Source organism: Rhamphochromis sp. 'chilingali', assembly GCF_963969265.1.
Source record: "Rhamphochromis sp. 'chilingali' genome assembly, chromosome: 7".
In the NCBI taxonomy this organism is placed as follows: domain Eukaryota; kingdom Metazoa; phylum Chordata; class Actinopteri; order Cichliformes; family Cichlidae; genus Rhamphochromis; species Rhamphochromis sp. 'chilingali'.
In genome coordinates, this window is record NC_137934.1 from 8,041,120 (window position 1) to 8,062,606 (window position 21,487).

At 42.4% G+C, this 21,487-nt stretch overlaps 1 protein-coding gene across 4 annotated transcripts; it reads right to left on the minus strand.

The window, feature by feature from the left end:
• Positions 1-8,536: 8,536 nt before the first annotated feature.
• tfec (transcription factor EC) lies at positions 8,537-20,122 on the minus strand. Of its 4 annotated transcripts, none has more exons than XM_080886423.1 (8): positions 19,985-20,122; positions 16,048-16,302; positions 15,192-15,293; positions 13,051-13,171; positions 12,120-12,176; positions 11,913-11,988; positions 10,850-10,997; positions 8,537-9,752 (listed from the first exon to the last, which is right to left on the minus strand). In XM_080886423.1, the coding sequence occupies exons 1-8, from the start codon at positions 20,039-20,041 to the stop codon at positions 9,267-9,269; spliced, it is 1,302 nt and encodes a 433-aa protein (XP_080742549.1). In that variant the 5' UTR covers positions 20,042-20,122; the 3' UTR covers positions 8,537-9,266. The 4 variants fall into 4 exon arrangements, with proteins under 4 accessions (XP_080742549.1, XP_080742551.1, XP_080742548.1 ...); XM_080886425.1 differs by lacking the exon at positions 19,985-20,122 and adding an exon at positions 19,350-19,399; XM_080886422.1 differs by lacking the exon at positions 19,985-20,122 and adding an exon at positions 16,877-17,496.
• Positions 20,123-21,487: the final 1,365 nt, after the last annotated feature.

Consider the following 21,487-nt stretch of genomic DNA (forward strand, 5'->3'; position numbering starts at 1 on the left):
AAGCCACCAAATCTCAGCAGTTTTTCTCTCTGACAGAGATGTGTACATATGTTTCTACAACATGCTTTCAACACGCACGTGAAAATCAGCCCATACAGAAAACAGTGTCTACGAGTGGGTCCCAGTGCAGCTAGGGGTTTATGCTGACACTAAAGAATGTGTTCATCTATGAGTGAAGGGCCTCTCTCTGCCTGTCTGTTACCTGCTTCCCTGCTTTACCGACAGACCGACTTACTGACTGATTGACTGACTGAATGAAGTGCAGTGCAGCGGAGATCTGACAGGGATCTCGACGTCATCCGATGCAGCTCCCAAAGGACCCCGAGCTAAAGCTTTCCCTGAGCGTGCTGGCAAAACAGTGCTCCATCTGAGCAGAGCCAACTTGCAGGGTGGCCCAGCTTTTTAGTCAAGCTTTCGCTGAAAAACTCCCAAGAACTGATGTCTTTTGTCAAAATGTACTCCCAAAAACAGAATCTCTATTATTTTGTGGGGCTTCTGGGGTCACCGGAGGTTTTTCTGGGTAAGTTAACTAAATGTTGCCAGGAGCCAGGAGGCTAATGGTTCAAAGGTGAGCAAAAGTTAGCAAGCTGTTTGGAGTGGATGGCCTTTTCTTCGAATCTGTGGAAAGTGTGAGGTTAAATCTGTGCCACTCTCTCCTTGTTTTCTGGTACCCTGTCCTGGAGACCGTGTGGTAGAACGTTAAAGATGGAGGAACATAATTTATAAGGCAAGCAAAAGGAGTTCATGAGCTGATGTTGCTTGGGAAAGAAAAAGCATGATAGGGAGTAACAAATCACCACAGGAGGGAAAAAAGAGTTCAGAAAAGAGTGGAAATTTAGCTAGTGGGGGGAGGTTAAAGTAGGGTATGTGTAAGCTTGAAAAATAAGAAATTTAATTTGAAGAAAATATGATTTTGAATGAAAAGTGTGAGATCTAAATATTTACGTCTCTGCCTCCCTGTTAGCTCAGACGGTATACTTGAACCGGTCATTGATGGTGTTCATAATTTTTACATATGTGTTTGTAACACATCCAGGAGCAGCTGAGGTTTCTCCACGACGTGGCTTTCACACAGCGCGGGCTTGATTGAATTCCAGTCTGCACGTAAGTGTTTTTTGATCTAGCAGGCTTGATCCTTGTGCACCAAAGCAGCGCCACACACACGCACGCACTCACACGTGCAGACGCGAGCACACGCATCCCATTATACGACATCAGGCGGGCTCAAAGTGGATCATTATTTACTAAACAGGTTGCCTAACAAGAAAAGACGGATTCCCCTGCAGGCTTGTATAAAAACCCTGGAAGCATGGCGGTGGAGCAATATCCATCATAATTGATGTGTTGCAAAGCAGATTACACACATTAGCGCACACTGTTCTAGCTATGACAGCTCCAACTGAACATGACAAATTCCATAATATGGAAAAGAAAGGTAAAAAAGCTTCTTTTTTTTTTACTCTCTCTGGGTATTAAAAAAAACCGGCACAGCAACTAACAAAGAACCATTTGCATGTGGCAGGAGTAAATGTGTGTTTGTGCGCTCAAATGTTAGCGCGTGAGCATCCGTGTCTAACTGCACCTCCTCCGTGCTCTCATCTCTCCTTAACTACATTCTATTTGTTCCACTTGGGGCGGAGGGGTCCTGTAAACTGTTTGGCACAGCTCTCCCCCTGCTCTGACACAAGACTTCATTCAGCACAGCTAATCCCAGCGTAGCACTAGCTACATGGGATGATGCGTTTGAGGCCAGCTGACAGCTGCAGCATTATTTACAGCACGCGGTACAACAGATAAGCCCATTGAAACGGCAGCCGGCAGTTCATTGTGGGGAAGTGTTAAATGCGTATGTGGCCGGCTAATCAGTGGGCCGGATGCTAGAGGAATAAATAAACCTCAGAGGGGAAAGAGGGGCGGCTCGGCACGCTCACTCCCTCCTCTCTTCTTACTTGCCCGCTCGCTCTCCGTCATTCGCCTCTCACACTTCTAATCAACTCAACAGCATTAGGGCAAATCTGCCAGCAGAATTCCTATTTCTGTACGAGTGCTATTAAATTAGAAAAAGGCTGCAAATAACGTGTCACTGATTTGCACTTATCAATGTTATTATTATTATTATTATTATTATTTGATTCTGTTTATGGTTCATTCGCTTGAAAACCTGCATATTTTCTCCTCTTTTTTTCATCATCTTTCCCAGCAATTTAATGAAAATATTCTCACCATGATAATTTTATTAGAAATTATCATTTTTATTAAGTAAGAGGCTAAAAAGTCATATCACAGTCATACCTTCTGTTCTGCTGTAGATGCTAAGTAATTGGATGTAATTAAAAGAGAGCCTGGAATGACTTACAGTTGTTTTTATACATTAATAATAAAAAAAGGGTTTTATTTAGAATTTATTTTCCTTACACATCCTAAAGATATCCTTTCATTTTGTTTGATGGCATAAAAAATATAATTTTATTTCCCTTTGATTAAAGCTAACATATTAAAGTATTTTGCTCAGCACTAATTGTCAAATTCATTTTAATTGTAAAAGAAGGCCGAAGCTCAACACTGTGTGTGTGTGTGTGTGTGTGTGTGTGTGTGTGTGTGTGTGTGTGTGTGTGTGTGTGTGTGTGTGTGTGTGTGTGTGTGTGAGTGAGACCGAGCTGTTTCGGAGCCGTGTCGTTAGCCGCACACTCACTCCTGACGACCCACTAATTAACACCCCATGTTAATCACTCTCAACCCAGCCAATAACCAGTGACATGCCATCATGCAGATCACTTTATCATACCGCAGCACAGCAGCACATCCGAGCTGGGCGATATCCCCCCCAACCCCACCCCTCGATCCTCGCTGTTTTTGTTGTACGAAACTCTCCGTCGGTATTTTGACTTCTTTCACAGGACGAGAGAAAAATATTTCATCTGTGTTACCAAACCAGTGAGTTGCCATTTAACGTGGGAAGTGAAACTGATATATTATAAACACTTCAACAGTGACAAAGAAACATGTCGTCCCCACCTTTCAATCAATCCTTTTTGTTTCCGCACATTCATTTATGTCACCATACCGAGTGCCACATGCATTAGATCTGATCCATTAGCTTGATCCCACTTCACATAGACTGGTTTAAGTGCATGCTGGCTAAAATATCTTCTCAGTGAATCTGCCATTCTGGATGAAATAATAATTTTGATATAAGTTAAGCTGATTTGCCTAAGCTACCGAGTAATTAACTGGACTTAATCATTTCATTTCAATTCATTTCCATTACCTGAATTATTTTTCCCAGTCTCTCCTGTCTTTTGTAATGTCTGCTTTAAGCGTGCTGTTGTTTGCTACCGAAGACCGGTGTCCGAACTCTGTTACAACACTGACCTCTAGTGTCGGTTCGCCCCAGCTGTGGCTCGCTGTGTGAGGGTTTTCTTTTTCTTTTTTTAAATGTGACATTTTAGCAGGCACATTGGTAGTCCTATCTAAGGTAATGAATCCGCTTTGGCCAAACTGCCTCGAAGCTTTAGCCTCCAAACGCCTGCAGCGGGGATTGCCCACGATAGGGTAAAGGTAGATTAGGAGCCAGTGTAATGAGAGGCAAAGCATCTCTTTAGCTTACCCTTTGTCTTTGCCTCCATCCACCGAGCCTTCGAGGAGAAGGAGAGACTTACTTCTTTAGCCAGTGGCATCCACACAAGCTTTAGCTTTATTTTTCATCATCCTTTGCTCCTCTCCTCCCTGCCAACTTCCTCCTATTTTCCCATCTCTACCTACTTTTTTTTCTCCTGTATTTTCTACATCCTGAGCTGTGCTGACACTTACTCATGCCAAAGCAGTCTCACGTCCTTGAAAGGGGATTGTCAGATCTTCTAGAATATGGAAAAAACACAGTCGCTTGCCAGCCACACTGGTGTGCGGCACTTGGGTAATAGGCATAATAGGGTCATGCCTGCATTTAATAAACAATTACCCATCTATAATAGATGAGTCCAGCTCCTAAGGCCCAGTGCCTGGCCTGGGTTGGAGAGAGGGAAGAGAGAGAGCGGGAAGGTGAATGAATAATGCAGCGGAGTTGCCCATCAGAGCGCCCAAAACGCAGTGCCAATTATCTTCGACTGCTAATGATGATCATCTTGATGCTCTCCCCTTTTACACCCCCTAACACTGCCATGCCTAAATCTGACATTTACCCAGCTGCTCCCACACCTCACCTCACCTCACCCAACTTGCACAACACGAGCCAGGAGGCGCGTTAACCAGCATTTATTTTATTTTGGAGGGGCATCCAAAATGTATTTATTTTTCTTCCTGTTGGTGGTCAGTGGTCATACCTGCTCTTTGTGAATTTCAAATCAATCAGGGACTTCTCTTCAGCTGCTTCGCATTCAGTCCAAGGTCACCCAGATTACACAAGGTTAAAGTGTGCACGTGCAGGAAGACTTAGGGTGGTGGTGGTGTAGAGAGGAGGGGGGCTTGCAAGTTGGATTAGCATACAGCACTGGCAGAGCAAGGGAATTAAAGGCAGCACAGAGGTACGATGGCCAAGCAAAATGGTCCCCGCTCGCTGCTGTATTTGAATAGAAAGCCTAAGATACGTGAAAACAGAGTGAGGAAGCGAGGAGAAGCTCCGTGGCCCCGAGGATCAGAGGGGGGAGGACCTGTGGTGCTCAACTCAGACTGCTAGTGAAGTCGATAGGGCCCCAGCAGACAGCTCCACTGTGGGCTCTGGGAAAAATACATAGCCATTTTGGCTCCCTCGGGGCCCCGAGTCTGTGGTAATAATGGGATCAGAGCCATGACCCTCCCAGGACACCGTACCGCTGTTGGATATTCTATTAGTTTTCTCTGCAGTGAAAAGAACTCCGTGCTCAGCTACTTTCCTCACTCCGGATCACATTTGTTTTACTTTTATGTCGGTTTTAACAGCGACTAATCGAATTACTTCAAGTTTCCAGGAAGAGACTTTATTAACAACAGAGCAGAGTGCAGCGTTTCTTATGGCTGCCGTAAAACCCTCCTAGTATATAAACTGTGGATATCTTCTAATCATATCTAATGTTCTTTATGTATGCAAGGATATTGTAAGCTATTAACATATGCGGCAAAAAAAAAGAAAGAAAAAAGAAAGAAAGCCCCATAATTGTTCCTTTTTACCATTTAATCCCAGGCACTGGAAGATACAGCAGAGATCACATTAACATTTACATTTCTGAATCCCTCCACCTCCTTGATACAGTTCCAGCTTTCAGCCCCGGCATCTCATCTGCCTTTACATAATATCAGGGCGTATTAATGCTACATATGGCACTGTCTGTGCTGTGCCGATTTACATTTTTCCTAATGATGTGCTTTCATTTTTCCTCCTCTTATCCCCCGTGTCCTTCCCTTCACCTCCAGCCCACAGCCCACTGTGATTTAAAATGCATACAACTGTGCCGCTGTTTTTTACTGCGGAATAACAAAAAAAACACACACACAAAAAAAAGAGCGGGCCGAGACACCTTCGGTTGCCCCGGCTCCATCTGTTGCACATCTGGAAGTGGAGTGCGGCACCAATAATTGGAAGTCAATTTGTTTGAAGTTATGTATTTGGCATCTGGTGCGATTCATAAAAACTCTGGAAATCGCATTAATTTTATAGCATCTTGAGAAGGGCCTTTTTAAAAAAAATTCAATTCTCTGTCTCTCGTGTTCCTTTGTTAATGCACGTGGGGGCCTCGGCGGTCCATTGACGTGGGAGTTTGTCGAGCGTTGGTCAGGGTGTGGTCCCTAATAAAATCAGCCCTTAGAGAATCATGGGAAGTATTACTCTGGTGCAATGGAAGAACACAGTCAATGGTATGAGCATTAAAATGTGATGCTCAGACTTTGGCGAAGTTTTATATATTTTTTTTCACCTTTAACTTTGACCTTAGCTTCAGATCGCTTCTTATTTTCCTGAAGGGGGGAAAAAAACTCATGGGGAGGGGGGGGCGGGGTAGTTTGCCACATTTCCAGTAGATGGGTTGACTGATTGAGAAGCAGCATGGTGTTGTTTGTCACACAGCTCTGAGTCATGGCTGAAAATAGATATGACACTTGATGTTTGGTTCCTCACTGCCGGCTGTCATATTGTTATTCCCACTCAAATTTCACCTAATTTGTGCACAAGTCTTGTCACAGTCCAGATCCTGATGAGGGCTTTTACGTGGATTTCTCTCTCTCTGTCTCTCTCTCTCTCTCTTTTTTCACCTTCTCTTCCACCTATGTGTGGCAACGAAGCTCAGTGATACACACACCTGCGCGTGCATTTGTGCGGCGAGTGTGTGTTTGTGTTTACACACGAGCACATTTGATTAGGCTTGTTTGTGTGCACGAGCGAGCGCGCGGCCCCCCGTGCATATGTCTCCGAGCTTGCCATGCCTCCAAAGTGAGTCACCTCAGCGGGAGGTGATTAAGAGTTGCCAATGGCAGGCTCGACAGGTGAGCGCATTGTAGCATGCTGGCAGCTCTGGCATCTGTGCAGGTGACAGCTTCTCCTGCTCGGCGGTGGCGTCAGTGTTGGTGGGTGGCAGGAGGTCTGACAACGTTGTTTTGGTGACAGAACGACTGCGCTGTGAGGTTCACGACATCACTTGCCTTCTTTAGATTTGTCAGTTTATGCTGGGAAGTATATGGAGTACCCTGGACTTTAGCATATACTGCCAAGGCACAGTTCCATATGGGAAAGTAGTGTTTTCCAGCCATTGTTACACAGTAAAGGTTTTTTTTATTCTTCTTTTATTGGCTTTTCTTAAATAATCCACCACAAACGTTCCCTATTGGCACCACAGTCCTGCATTGAGTTTCTTTTCATTACTGCACAGTGTGATAACAACACACAGCCAGCTGCTGCCACCTGCTGTTGCAATCAGGATACAGCAGCAGCCTTTTCTTTTCTTTCCTCCTTTTTTTTGCAGTCGTGGAAGTGAGGTGATTCACCGAAGGGGACCATGTTCCTGTGGGTGCTTGTAGTATAACAGAAGGGAGGTGAAGTATTATTTTACTAGGTGCACTTTTTTTTTCTTTGCAGATTCTGTAAGAAGCTAGAATCCCATCTGTTTCTCTACGACGGAAATTAGGCAAGGACTATAGCGAGTGAGACAAAGATTGAGAGAGTTGCGCAATTGGAAATATACCCAAATTTGTTTTACATGTTCAAGTTTAACTCCTTACACATGCAGCTAATGCCTCTAACATGCAGGCAGACATGTTTTCTCCATCCAGCACAGACACAAACCCTCCGAGTTTTTCAAACCTGGGCTTGATGAGCTGTGATATTCCTAATAAAAAGTCACTTGTTCTGATGTCACTGTTGCCTCATCCGACCACATTTCCTTTTGAAGCATGTGCACAACGGACCTTGAACTTTGCCTGTGATAGCTTTTTGATATGGAGGAAATGAATTAGTTAGGAAGTGTGTTTTGTCTATAGAGTGTGAATGTTTTGGTTTTCTTTTTAATTAACACCTTTTTAAAATGTTCTTGCTTCATATCCTTCCAATACTTTAACTACAACAGAGAGTGCTGCTTTGTTTTGTTTAGCATAACAGAAATCTGTATTTGCCTTCTATAACTGATTTGGAAAGTTACTCGTAAACATCACTAATCACTTTGTAGTTTGAAGTGGCTCTGCTCCAAACCAATTGATTGGATCTTCTCTTTATTTGCAGCTGAAGAGGAGATGCGAGTGGGATACGTTTCGATTTCAGTACACACTAATAAGACTCTGAAACATTAATTTGAAGAGGCTTTGATGAGAAATCCATTTGGGAAGTATTGGCGTGTTTGTTGTATTATTAATGCATGACCTCATGATTAGAAAACCGCTTGTTGATGTATGATTTTTGTCAATGACACAGCTACTTTTTTTTTTGTCAATATGAGATCAAAGAGTTTTTATTTCTGTGTCACACAGAAAGTTTCTGCGGCTAACTTGGATACAGATTGTTTATAATCGTATTCCGAAAAGGACACCATCTCCACAACCTCTTACCTCAAAGGAAACTTTCTCGGCTCTCGGCTAACAGCTCTCAGAGCAACTCTTTATCCGTCGCCATTATTCATCCTCAAGGGCTCATCAGCTCACAGTGGGCTCATCAGAATTATTACTCCTCCTCCACTTGTCTTTATTATCTAATTTCCCTCCTCTCTCTTCCTTTCGGCCTCTCGTTGCCAATCAGCCACCTTGTAAGGCTCCTCGCCTTTCACTATGAATCTTTCCAGGCTTTTTTATTCACTCCTGTTGTCATCCAGAATGTGCTTTTCTTTTCTTTTTCTTCTTTTTTATTGCCCCCAGTTTACAACTAGTCACTTTGTATCAAGTTTTTACCTGCAGGTTTGTGGGTGTTGAGTTAGAAGTAAAAGTTTTTGTAGCAAAGTGAGAAATGTGTTGCTTGGATGTGACAGATTGCTAACTGAAATTCCTGACGGTGGCTACAACAGGTGTGACACTCAGGAACAACTGTTTGAGGAAGGGTGCACCAATGAATCCAGCATGACAAGAAATAAGAAATACAAAAAAAGGGGTTTATTACGTCGTTCCCACCCCTACAAAGAAGTTTTTAAAAAAGGTGTTAGATAATAATATATATACTTTTTATGAATAAATGGAATAAAACATATAAATACACCAACATTTCAAACAAAAACATTTCAAAGACACTGATGAGGACGTGTTAGGCATTGGGGTGAGTACATCAGTACTGGTCAAATAAGGCACATCAAATAATGCAACCATCTGCAACGTATTAACATGATCTTTTGTAAAGAATTAATGCTTTCATGAAAGGAAACACCTTTGGTATGTTTTTAGTGGTTATTTTGCATATGTTACAGTGTGTGGCCACCACAGTGTGTTTAAAAAACAGTAGTCATTAACATTATGTACTTATAATTGTCTCCCTTTTTCTTATAAGTCTTTTTCAGCTGTGTCTGGGAGGCAGAGAATAGTTGAAACTGTCTGTAGTAAAGTTAAAAAGAGCAGCCGGTCCGTGGTGTGCTCACAGGATGTTTCTGTTCCCGCTCAGCTTTGGCGAACGTCAGTGTTCTGTAGCTTCAACACTCAACTGATCGACAAGAACTACACGCTTAATGCACAGGTGGCACTTTAAAGGAGTGCTGTCAGCTGTCGTTTAAATTACTTGCAACCCTAGTAGGAGTCTTAAATGTATACTCGGAGCCATCACTCAGTCATTTAAAGGCCACGTGGATGCCCTTTACCGACAGGGATTATAGGTGATAACGAGACTGAGGGCACCCTTATAGGTCATCACCCTCGGCAGAGCTGAAGCTGCTCCTGCGGCTGCTGTCCTTGGATGCAGCTCCGGGGGAGCCGGCCGAGAGGAGCGGATCGGTGCCAAACGGCGACAGTGGGTCATCCATCAGGATCTCATCCAGCTGGTGTTCCTCCTTAAGCGTGGTGGTGAAGAAGTCTGTGAAATGGGACAGCGGGTCGGAGAAGGTGGTGCAGGCGTCAGTGCCACTAATGTGATCCTGCGGCCCGCTGACGGTGGCAGTGGATGGCACGCCAGATGCCGCAGCTATCCTCTGGAGGTAGTCGTTGTTGATGTCCTCTTGGTAGAGAGTTGGCTGCTGAGGTTGCTGGGCCTGGGGAGATGATTGCTGCTGCTGCTGCTGCTGTTGTTGTTGTTGTTGTTGTTTGAGTAGGTGGGAGGAAAGTTCGACCGTCCCCAAGGCTGTGGCCATGTTTGGTAGCCCGTGAGCTCGTGCTTGAATCTCAAGCTCCTGGAAAGCAAAGAAAAGAAACCTTTTAAAAAATAATAGGTTTAGAAAATGTGTGCATGGCGAGAGCAGGCATAGGTTCAAAGGTGCTGGGGCTGGGTTGCAAAGCAGTTTGCAGCTGTAGGTGAAGCTGCCAACTGGATGCACAGATGGATGTAAGCTGAGACGTCAACTTTTTTTTGAAAAAAAAAAGCTATGTGTAGTATCTGAATAACTATCTAAAACTGTGTGAAATTCATCAGTTATGAGCTGACGTCTTTAACTAATATGGGAGTAGCTCTGACACAATCACAGTCACACCCTGGCTCCTCCACATTCTGAGGTTGGATTGGGAGGTTCACTGCGTAATCTTCTCACACTTTTACAGAGTACATTATCTGCGCTTATCACCCATCACTGACACCACAAAGCCCTGCTGTTGCATTAAGCCCTTTGTTTGCTGCCCTTTTGTCGGGGTTGGTTATTGTTTCACACATACTTTTATCATCATTTCTGATTACACATACTTTTCTTTTCTTTTTTTTAGCATTCCCATCATTGATATCTACTCTGGTTAACCACAGTGAATGAGTGTGAAAGTCTGCATGTGCATAGTGCAATCCTATCAGCACACATTTATCAGTAAGCATCTCTTCTATTAGTGCTCTTCATCTATTTATGCCCCTGCTGCATTCCCTGAGGTCGCAGAGCTGAGGTCATTGTGTTTATTTATCAAGTAATTAGCACTGACCTCTATAAGAAAAGATTATGGGATGTGAGGGATCTTTTGTAAAAGAGAGTGGTGGTGAAGGTGGCGGGGACTGTGGGAGTCCCTAAGTTTGCGTTGTGGTGTCGTAAAGCATTCAGGTGGAAATTAGCGTGAAGTACCTGGGGATGATGGATGTGGGACTGGCAGTTACCAGCTGATCTTTGGCAGGAAGAACTCAGTATTGTAAAATAGAATTAAAATATTATGCTGTGTGCTGATTGGCTTGTAAAAATGTATATGAAATATAAGTTCCTTCTTTTTCTCTCTGTGTTTATCAAATGTGTCAAGCACTTTATCTGCATTTATACCACAGATATAAAGTAAACCCACTGAGACATTCACATCTTATTACCTGGATCCTCAGGAGCAGCCTCCTATTGGCTTGCTCCAGCTTCTTCTGACGGCTTTCCAGCTCCCGGGCGTGCTGCTGCTCCTTCTGCAGCCATCTTATGTACTCCACCGAGGCCTTGAGGATGGTGCCTTTGTTCCACCGCATGTCGCTGCAGAAAGGAGAAACGTAAAAGATAACCTTTTACACAGAACCCCCTTATGTCGGCAGAATATCCTTTGCAATAAAAAAAAAATGCAGGGAAAAGTTTTAACAGAGGTTTTTTTTCTCCCCCTTTTTTATGATATGAATAAGAAATGGTGATTTACACGGGGCAATTATTCATCCTTGGACATTACATGGGGACACTGAATGGGAATTTTAATAGAATAGTTAAGTAGGTATGTGGAAAGTCCATTCTTGTACCTCCTTGTACGGTAAAATTAATCCTCGAATAAAAATAGGTGAAGGGAAAATGAGCTAAGCAGGAAGGCAAGGAGAAAAATGGAGAAATGGACTTAAGGTGCTAGAGTGCAAGTCATTCTTTTGGAGATATTATTACTTTTTTAAAAGAGGACAGGGAAGCTGTAGTAAAATTGTCCTTTTCCACACGAGTGAGACGTTGGCCTGATCAGCGCTAATAATCTCTTTTATCCCGCGTTAATGGCACGACGACAACGCTAACCTTCCATTTAAATTTGAAGCAAAGTTCAACTGCGAAAGATGGCCGCGGGATTTCAATTCAGTTCCACGCTCCGTCTCGGTGTTCCAATTGTGCTTCAAACTTTGATTCAAATGCCGTGGCCCGCTTCTTTGCATTTGACCCTTTCCTCATCATTCATGCTTTGAGCTGAACTGCCGGGACCCGGCGAGGAGACGTACAGCTCGGAGAGCGTCGACTACAATGAGAGTTCAAGTGCACCCTTGAAATATGACTGAAATGTGCTCGAGCACTCATTTGAATTCAATGAACGACTTTTCGAGTGTCTTTGTGCTGTGAATTTAATACCCAACACACAGGTTCTTGCAGTTGTTTCAGTGGCGTGAAGTGAAGCGAAGTAAATATATTTAGGATTTTGCAACTTACGGATCATTCGACTTTGGTATGAGTGTTCCAAGCTCCTTAATCCTGTAGTTAATGTTGTATCGTCGCCTTCTTTCAACTGTGCAAGCAGAAAGAAAAAAAAGGGAGCAAAAGTTGATGAGAGCAGTGTCAGATGCTGCACCAAAGGTTATCCCAGATGTTAAGGTATTATGGAGCTGAACGGCGTGGGTTGGAGGGGGTGACACTTACTCAAATTATGGTTGTCTTTTTTCTGCCTCTCTTTGGCCATCACCCTTGTGTCGTGTTCTGTCCAAAAAAAAGCAAAAAAACCATAAAAATACACGAATAAATAAATCACGCAGGAGAACGAATGGATTAGCAATGCACACAGATTTAGAAACTGAAAGACAACAAATACAAAAAGCCACAGAAGGTCCAGTCAGGAGACGCACAATCAGCCGTTTTGAGGGGAGTTCAGCGCCGGGGTCAGAATGAGGAGTGTCTGTGCAGCGAGTCTACACTACGGACATAAATTTGACCTCCTTACACACACGCTGACCCCGGTTCATCCCCCTTCAGCATGTATGAAGCTCATTGTAAAGAAAAAGAAAAATGGTAACCCCATTTTTTTTTTTTACCGCAAAACATTCTATAATTAAGAAGATTTAGCGAATTGACTCATCCGTCCGAGAAGGACAAAAATTCCAGTGTATCCATATTTGTAGTCACGTTCTCCTAAATTACATAATTGGGGACCTGAGATTGGATTTCCCAATTTGTCTCTTGTTGATTTAATCAGGACAATTTGAACTCTGTGCAACAGCCCATTGTCCCCTCTGCCTACTCTCAAATGAAACAGATGGCAATGTTCTTAGTTGCCCATTGAGACTGAAGGATTTCATTTATTTATTTATTTTTGGTCAGGCATCCTTTCTGTTTCCTAATCAGCTTTCGTCTGGGTGTTTGTAATTAATATGAACAAAAAAACCTAAAAGGATCTCTTTTTTGTTGTTGTTGTTGTTGTTGTTGTTGTTGTTGTTGTTGTTGCCTTGAGATGAAAAGTCTCCACTAGTGTCTAACAAAGGGAACTTTGTTTTAGCTTCTATTTTTTTAGGTTTCACAATGTGAGCAACTCTTTAATGGTTTAGCTGTTTGGTCAGATTATGGTATGAGTTCATACCTGTGTATTCCCTTTTTACAGTGAGCTTTGTAGGGTTAGATGTAGGACTCAGTCCACCATTAGGGGCGTTCATACCTTGTTCACCCCCATAGACGTCCAACATGCTGCTGCTGAGAGACACCTAGGCAGGAGAGAGGGGAGATGCAGAGGAAGAAAGGGGAGTGAGTTAAGTGAATGGGAAGTGCATTTACATTTCACACATTCACACGCACATAAACAAACAGGGCTTTCACACTTTGACACAAAAGCCGCCAAACAAACAGTTGTTTTTAACTGCTGTGTGGCTTTGTTTGGCAAAACTGACAAGAGACATGTGGAGTGATCAGAGCGTTGAAGAAAAGATTGTTAGCATCTCCTCCACTCTACCCGGGAATGTGGCAATGGAGTAAAAACAACTTAACAGAAACGCAACCTAATTGTAAGACGTTTTACCCCTGACCTCGAACCCAGGCTTGCTGCTCGCCAAGGGGGCGATTTGACCAAACATAGCGCCTTGATTTGCTAATGGTACCATTTTCAGAACCCCTCCAGATGAAAGTGCTCCTAACACTGATTCGCTCTGTGTTGAAAATAGCATCCCATTAGATGAAAAGGCTAGCTAGGTCAACTGCATGAACAGAGGCAAAACTGTTTTCCTACGGGTGTCTTCTTGTCTGAGAACACATGTATCCCCCTCTGCAATAATACGGCCTTTTCATGGAGTGGAGGGACAGAGATGTCTGGATCTTTAGCATGATGGCACACGTGTGTGTCTAATTCGCATTTGTGTATTTATGTCGAAAAAAAAGCATGCCAGAAGCCACCACGGATTCCAACTAATTTTATCTCCAACGTGTGTTAGATTTAACAACCACGCTCTTATATGTGGAAAAAGGAAGTCAAGAGAAAATGAGTGTTAGCTGGTTTTAAAAACATGTACGTGTGTATATATATATATATATATATATATATATATATATATATATATATATATATATATAGGAGGAGGGGACAAAATTGCATATCAAAATAAAAGATAGGAACAATTCCCCTACTACTAAAATTGTAATCACTTCAATTCCTCTCCCGTCTGCGTTCCTGAGTGTGTTGACACAGCAAAACGATGTGATGCATCGTACTGTATGACTAATTAGGATGAATTGATCCATTTAAGCACGGTATCATTTCTGAACAAGCCCATGGGGACTATGTGCATTAGGCCAATCCACTGGCTCAGTAACTCTCTCTGGCAAAATCTCTCACTCTTCGCTCCTGGCTGTTGCATTCCTGTCTACATTTGAAACCCACTGACTCGCCCTCATTCTTCCTCCTCCATTACAATGTCTGTTGTGTTTTACTCTGTTTTGCTTTATCTGTGTGTGTGCCTCTTTTTATTTATGGAGTTAGGCCTGATTCCCATTGTGTAGCTATGTTCTCTGGCCAAACTGACCTCTTGTCCCAGAGTTTTTGAATTCTTCCCTGTCTGTGAATCCTACTGGTGCATCAGTGCATCCACTTCATTTTTGCTAAAGAGTTAAAAAGTGTGCATTTTATGTGTTTTTTTTAGACTGATTTAAAGTTTTCCTTTATGTTACTAAATGCTTTAATGCACTAATCTAAATGTCAGGTTTAGATTTGATTACTTTGAGAGCATTTATTTGATTTTTTTTGTTATGCGCACATCATTACAGACTAGTATAAAAAGACCTTTCTCACATGTGATTTTCCTATGAATTTATGAATTTACTATACATTTAGCTTTAGTTGTTAAACGCATGTCATCACTTTTCCTTTAAAAAAAAAGTTCTTAATCTGCTTTGTTAAACTTCTTTAGTAATGTTGCTAATCTCAAGTGAACTTTGACTCGTTTCTAGACTTAAGCTGACCTCAAACTGAGTCGGGTCCCCTTTTTCCCAAGCGAGTCAAACCAGCACCTAAGGGTTTGGGTAAAGAAACCTCACTTTCAAGTCCCCATTCAACTTTAAAAACAGAGAAGTGATTAGTTAAGGGGACTGTCACAAATCTAGGCTCACCTAGTCTAACCCACAGAGGCAGCCATGCAGAAATGCAGAAATCAGCACAAAGCATTATTTAAAAAAAAAAAAGGGGGGGGGGGGGTAATGAGTAGCTATTAGAGCAAAGTTGATGTGATTCATACTTACATTGTTTTGCATTATGATGTTAGGCTCCATGCAATCCAAGCCTCCATCATTGAAACCGGATTCAAGACTAATTAGGTCATCAATAACTTCATCCATTGGAAACTAAAAGAAAACAGTGATTTCAGTGTACTCAAGGACAGACTGATGATGTTTGTACCAGAATTTCAATGCTGTCCAATTCGTTTGAAATCTCAACATTCAAACCAGAATAGACAAGGGAAAAAGAGGGAGGAACTGTGGAGAGATTAATTCAATAACAGACGAGCTCTTCGCCGCCATGTTCTCAGATTTGTTAGTGGTGCTGGCGGGAAAAAACAGGCATCTGTTACCAACCTAGTTTCCTCCTTTGAAAGGGGTTCTCTCATCAGAGACTGCATGTCTGAAGTTATTGATGAGCACATCAGAGAGAGAGGGCGATCAATAATGGCATCACTTTGTTTAGATGATTAGTTGGACCTGCTCCCTGCATTAAGATTCAGACCCAATCCAGATAGTACATTTAGTCATAATTGATGCTTCTGAAGTATGCACCGTGTCAGCTATCCATCTCAACAAAGTGTCAGCCATTATTTATCACCCTTAGAAAGAAATTAGAGGGGCAGCAACAAATCTTTCACAAGTGCTTATTAAAAATCAACAGAGAAGAAAAGCTTTGCTTTAAAGTAATAGGCTGTGCTGAAAGGAAAACCTTGTAAGGATGTTGTGTAATCTACAAAAACCATGAACCACAGTTCATCCGTAAGTGACCCAGTCTGTGGTTCAAAACTTCTGTTTCAATTTCACGGTCGGAGTTCTCTGAATTTCAGTTCCACAAAGTCATGACTGAGATTCTTTCCTTTTCCATGCGTCCACTCACCTCACTGTCATGATTGGCCATCGTAAGCAGGGTAACAGGGCTGTTGGGGTTACTGCTGTCACTGACAGGGGGCATGTGTCCGTTCCTCATGATCGGCACGGTGGCGAGTGCCTGGCCAGGGGTGTGCGGATGTGTCACGGCGTGGCCTGATGCGGCCGAGGAGGCCAGCTTGGAGCCCAGCGTCAGGTACTGCTTCACGGGCTGATTCTGGCTCTGGTGGAGATGGAACTTGGAGTTCTCCAGGTGGCTCTGTACCTGTAGCAGAACAGATCATTCAACAGTTCAGCAAGCTGACTAAGTTAGTCCAGGAAGCGCAAGGTTGGGCACTGTTTCCCATACCGCTGAAACAGCGCTGACTCAGAGTATTTGCACAGGGGTTGTCCAAAACAGCTGTTGACTTTATGAAAAGAATATCTAAAGTAACACACATAACTAGTTTGCCGTGATTAGTCACTTATGCGCAGTAAATTTACAGACTTGCAAACTGTAAGTTAGAACTCATAATAAAGTGAATCATGTACAGAAATAAAAATGTTGAAAGTGTCTTTATGGGAATTTGATCTCATTCTCTGAACTCATTTTCACAGTCTAAAAGTTAAAAAAACAAACCTAAAAGCAAAAAGCTTTTCTTCCCCCCTGAGACTTCAGCTGAATTTAACCAACTAAGCTGACTATTTTTACAATCAATCTTAATATTTAATCTTCAGTTGATCTTGAATTACATGTCAGTACAGCAATAGTCAAGATAACCTTAAAAAACATTATGAAAGCAGTGTTAAATAAACTTTACCAAGCCGCTCACAATGTTTCTAAAAGTTGGTATTCTTACATTTGAAGCTCTGGTTGCATCCCGCATTGTGTAGTAACTGCAGTCACTTAAGTGTGGCATTCTCAGAAAAGCAGATAATCTTCAAATTGATTTGTTCTGGTGTGGCAGCAGGTCAACTTTAGGGATCCACGGCTGCTGCTGCTGCTGCTGCTGCTGCTGCTATCCTGTTGATCTGGTGACTTCTCAGTGAGTGTCTGTCCCTTCCAGTCTCCCTACCAGCTCTTTATAAAGGGCCCTAAGTGAACTAATTAGGCCCAAAGCTGGGTGTAAGCCTTTATGTTGCGTAGCAATGATAATCACTTCAAACACTGGACTGTTAGATCATCCAAGGTTTGATCACTGCAGGGTATCTGCCTTTAGCATCTATCACTAACTCCCTCAGACCGCCCTTTTCTTTCTGGTTGACCAATCAGTGGTGATCTCCCAAAGTCCTCTGCAACCCTCTGTAGGGGTTGTGGCAGCACAATTGACCCTTGTTCCCCAGTGAAGTTTTTAAATAACTCCTCCAATGCCATTTTTAACCAAGCCTTTCAATTCATTCAAGGCTTTTAAAGTAAATAGTTTAGTATTATGCGTTCCCCATACAATAACTGCAGTAAATCTGTTTTGAAGTCTCCTTTGGTGTAAGTTGAGGGCAAATTTAGGAAAGAACATCCCTCCTAAAATATCAAATTTTCATGCTTGTTGGTGCTCACAAAGACGGTTGCTGTCGTGACTTGCTTTATTAGTTTAGGGGCTGCAGAGTATTTAGGGGAGTACATGAAGTGCTATGATTTAAGAATGGTAGTCTTGTTGACTGTAATAGGTTGGTCAGTTTGCCTGTGTCTCACGTACTTCCTCCCAAATCTGTTTTATGTACTGGTCAAAACAGCAAGCTCTCAGTTATTTTAAACCATGGAATAGATGCTCTTTCAGGGACTGACGGAATCAGGACCCACCAAAAACTGAGCAACAACAAGCTCAAGAAGCTTCGATTGGCCAGACCAGTATTACTCGAACATGATTTGAAAATGCCGATATTTAATGTGTTCCTAATTTCATGGTAACACATTTAGATCACAGTACTCAGCCTTAAAAACAGGCGACAGGTGTCGTTTATGTGAGATGAGGAAAGCAGCTAGCTTATTTAAAATGCCAAAAAAAAAAGTATCATCAGCTGTTGGTTAGAACAGTCCAAGTGTTACTTCTTCTTTTACGCTGCCTCAGAAAAAAAAAATAGTCAGAACTGATTTGTTATGCAGCTATCCTTTATATCGTCATGCTTTCAGACCAAACTTCTTATTCTTCAAATGCTGTCTGGCACAAAGCTGCTGAACTGTAGGGAGTTTTTAGCTTTGACAGCTTTAGAATTGGTCTTTATGCTAAAAGTCAGCATTAAATTCCCCCTTGTCAGCTAGACTAGCTGACCTTATTCACAACTCAGCCACCTAACTAAGACCAGGCTCATCACAATACTCATCTTGTCAGTAGTGACTAAGAGTTGTTATCTGAGTTCTCCAGGCTAAACAAGATGCCAGTTGTTAGCCAATCAACATTTTTTTCCACTTTGGATAGCAGGAGGGATGCCAGGACCGCTGCACACCACATCTGCTTTGTGTGACAGCGGATTGTCCTGGTTTCACTTCAGCTTTCTCACTACTGTAAATGCCGGAGACACGCTTGTTATCCACTTAAGGAAATCTGATTAGATTTGAGGAGTAATGGTGCTTCAGTCACCAAGGCCAGCCTCGACAATGGCAGGCCTGTGCATGTGTGAAGCGGGCATGCAGGAAAATTATCAGTGCCCGCCATACACATGGGTCAGGAGAGAATATAAGAATGTAATCAATCAGGAGTTTGGGCATGTTGTAGCTATTCAGATGCTTCAGTTTTGTTTTGTTTTGGTTGTTTTCCTCTTTTTCGGCACGGCTACCAGCACCTGCTACAACAATCGAGGCAGTGTTTGAGATTATTGGCACAGAGGAGGTCATGGGTTCAGTTTTCTATTTACACACATTTGTACAGTTATTCCTAACATGCAAACCTACATTAAACTATGAAAGCTTTTTGCCTTTTGACTTAATGCACATAGTTTAACTTTAGAACACACCTTCTTGTCAGCATATTTCAGAGTGTTTGAATAAAATAATATATATCTGTATCTTCCTCACTTTTCGTCATTAGAGATATTAGACCACTAAAATAAAAATGCCAAAACCCAGAACATGCCTTTGTCCCTACATATGTCCTAATCAAATCTAAAGCACTCTACAGTACACGCCCAAGAAATCCCATCACAAGTGAATACAACTGCAGCTCTTCAACATATCAATTCAAAGCTCTGTCAGGCTTAAAATAAAGCAACATCCCAAACCTCAGCTTCTACTTACAGATAGCAGCAGGCCCGAAATTACAGTAACACCTTCACAGCTAAACGTAAGCCCAGTTCTTTAGCCTCTATTTGTGAGATCCATTTAACAGTGGTGTCATTTACCTCGCAGTTAAGAGGCGTATTTCTTTAGTGGCCCTCTCCCCCCGAAATGCTGCACTCACAAAGCCATTGTACTAGACAACCTTGCAGGTTTTACATTGAAATGCACAAAGCTCTTGCCTAATCCAGTTTCAGTCTTGCCCAAGTTCTCCTTTCACTTCAGAAAAATCCAACAACTTATGAAACACTGGGTGATGGTGACATTAGCTAGCTGTACAAATTATGGGCAAAACCTACTAGGAGTTTTGGATTCATTTCTGCAAAATGCCGCACTTTGCGACATATTGATGCAGATTATTAACATCTAACATCTTGTTTTCCCATCTCAAATGGATGGAGATGAGTTGAAAGTGGAACAAAACTCTTCCTCGGTCATGCTTACTGTATTTTGCTGAGCCTGCTAACCAGTAAATAGCTGTAACCACCCACTAGATTGTGCAATGTGAGGAAAGATAAGACTGGGATAGCGAACTGATAGCAAAAGTCCCATTCCACGGTGCCTCCATGGTTAGTCTGGCTGTAACTGCAAATGTGTCTTGCGTGCAAACAAATGCACACATAGAATTTAACACAATGTTTTCTTCAGTGTGTGTCATTGCCTCAAAATTCCTGGGCTGTAAATAAGTCATTTCCCCTACCTGTAAAAGTTGGATCTCTGTCAAGGTGATTACTTTGACCACACAACAGCGGCTCATGGCTCTCCAGAGTGGCAGCGTCTCCCACCACAGGAGCTGCAAATCCTTACAGAAGAAGAACAACTGTCACAGCCACAGCTTCGTCTCACACCGTGACAGGAGGAGAAGAAGAGGAAGAAAAAGAGAGGTGCTGCAGCCTCCTTCCTGAATTTTTTTTTTTTTTTCAGAAATATCAGAAAGGAAGCCATGACACATCAGCTTATTTGGGAGCAGCACGAGCCGTTTCCCCTCTGTAGCTGTGTGTCTGTGTGTGTGTTTGGTCAAGGAAAAGGCCTGACAGAGGCAGAAATACAGATGGCATTTACAGTAGGGGGTTGAAGTAAGTGTGTGAATGTGTGTGTGCGAAGCCATAATAAGTTGACAGAATGTGAATTCCTGCTTGCTTGTGGATCACTACACTTTCCTGCTTTTCCCACATAACATCCAGCCTAGCTCAGCGCAGTTTCCTGTCTTCATGACACCAACTTCCCAGTGGAAGTCATTTTATCCACAAAACTGTAGTCACTTTTCCAACACAGGGAAACAGGAATCTTGAGAATGTGTGCAAACATGCTAAAACACACATTTTTATTATGTTCTAGTTATTATTAGGCCAAAAATCCCTGAAAAGTCCTCCCTTTAATCCCAAGATTTACAAGTTTTTATATTAGCAGGTGAATAAATCTGAATCAGAGTTGCTCCGATACATGTTCTGGGGTGAACTCCACACTGGTCCTGACAATTTAAGAACTCAAATTTCATATAGTAATTATTTTTGATTCACTGTAATAAACACATCAGGATTAATTTGAGGACATTGAACATAATGGCTTAAACTGAATCAATTAAATCAATCCTGTGCAGACTTTGGGTTTTAAAAGTCTTCTTTCAGCAGTTTAAATGCAGCCTGCCCCACACGTGTCTATGGTCAATGTTTTCATTACGCAAAGAATGCCCTTCTTGATGCTACTGTGCACAGTAATCTTCTGTGTATATAGCGGATCTAGATCATTAGGTAATATTTATGCTGCACTATCTGGATTCTGTTGCTGCTGTTTGACCATCAACACGAGGCATGCCCATCTCTCCAGCTTATCTGTTGCTGTGTTTTCCTGCACTCGTTTTTGTACTGTTCTAACCATTACCCATGTGTATATTTGTCCACTATTTTGTTTATTTGATGTCTGCTGTATGTACGCTCCATCAGATCTAGGCAAAAATTCCTGGCTGGCCATTTTTGGCTCATCTTGGGGCAAGCCACAAGTGCTCACCTTTGTTAGTCCCCCGTCATAGCATGTTTTAAACATCAGGGACTTCCTGTAAGAGTTGGCCTGCTTCTGAGACAACACTTCAAAGTGCAGCGCCCACATCTGAGGACTGTTTTATCCTGCTAGAAAAGGAATGCATAATGGACACAGCACCACTGCACTTTTAATGATTCTCATATGAATTAAATATTACAGCTAT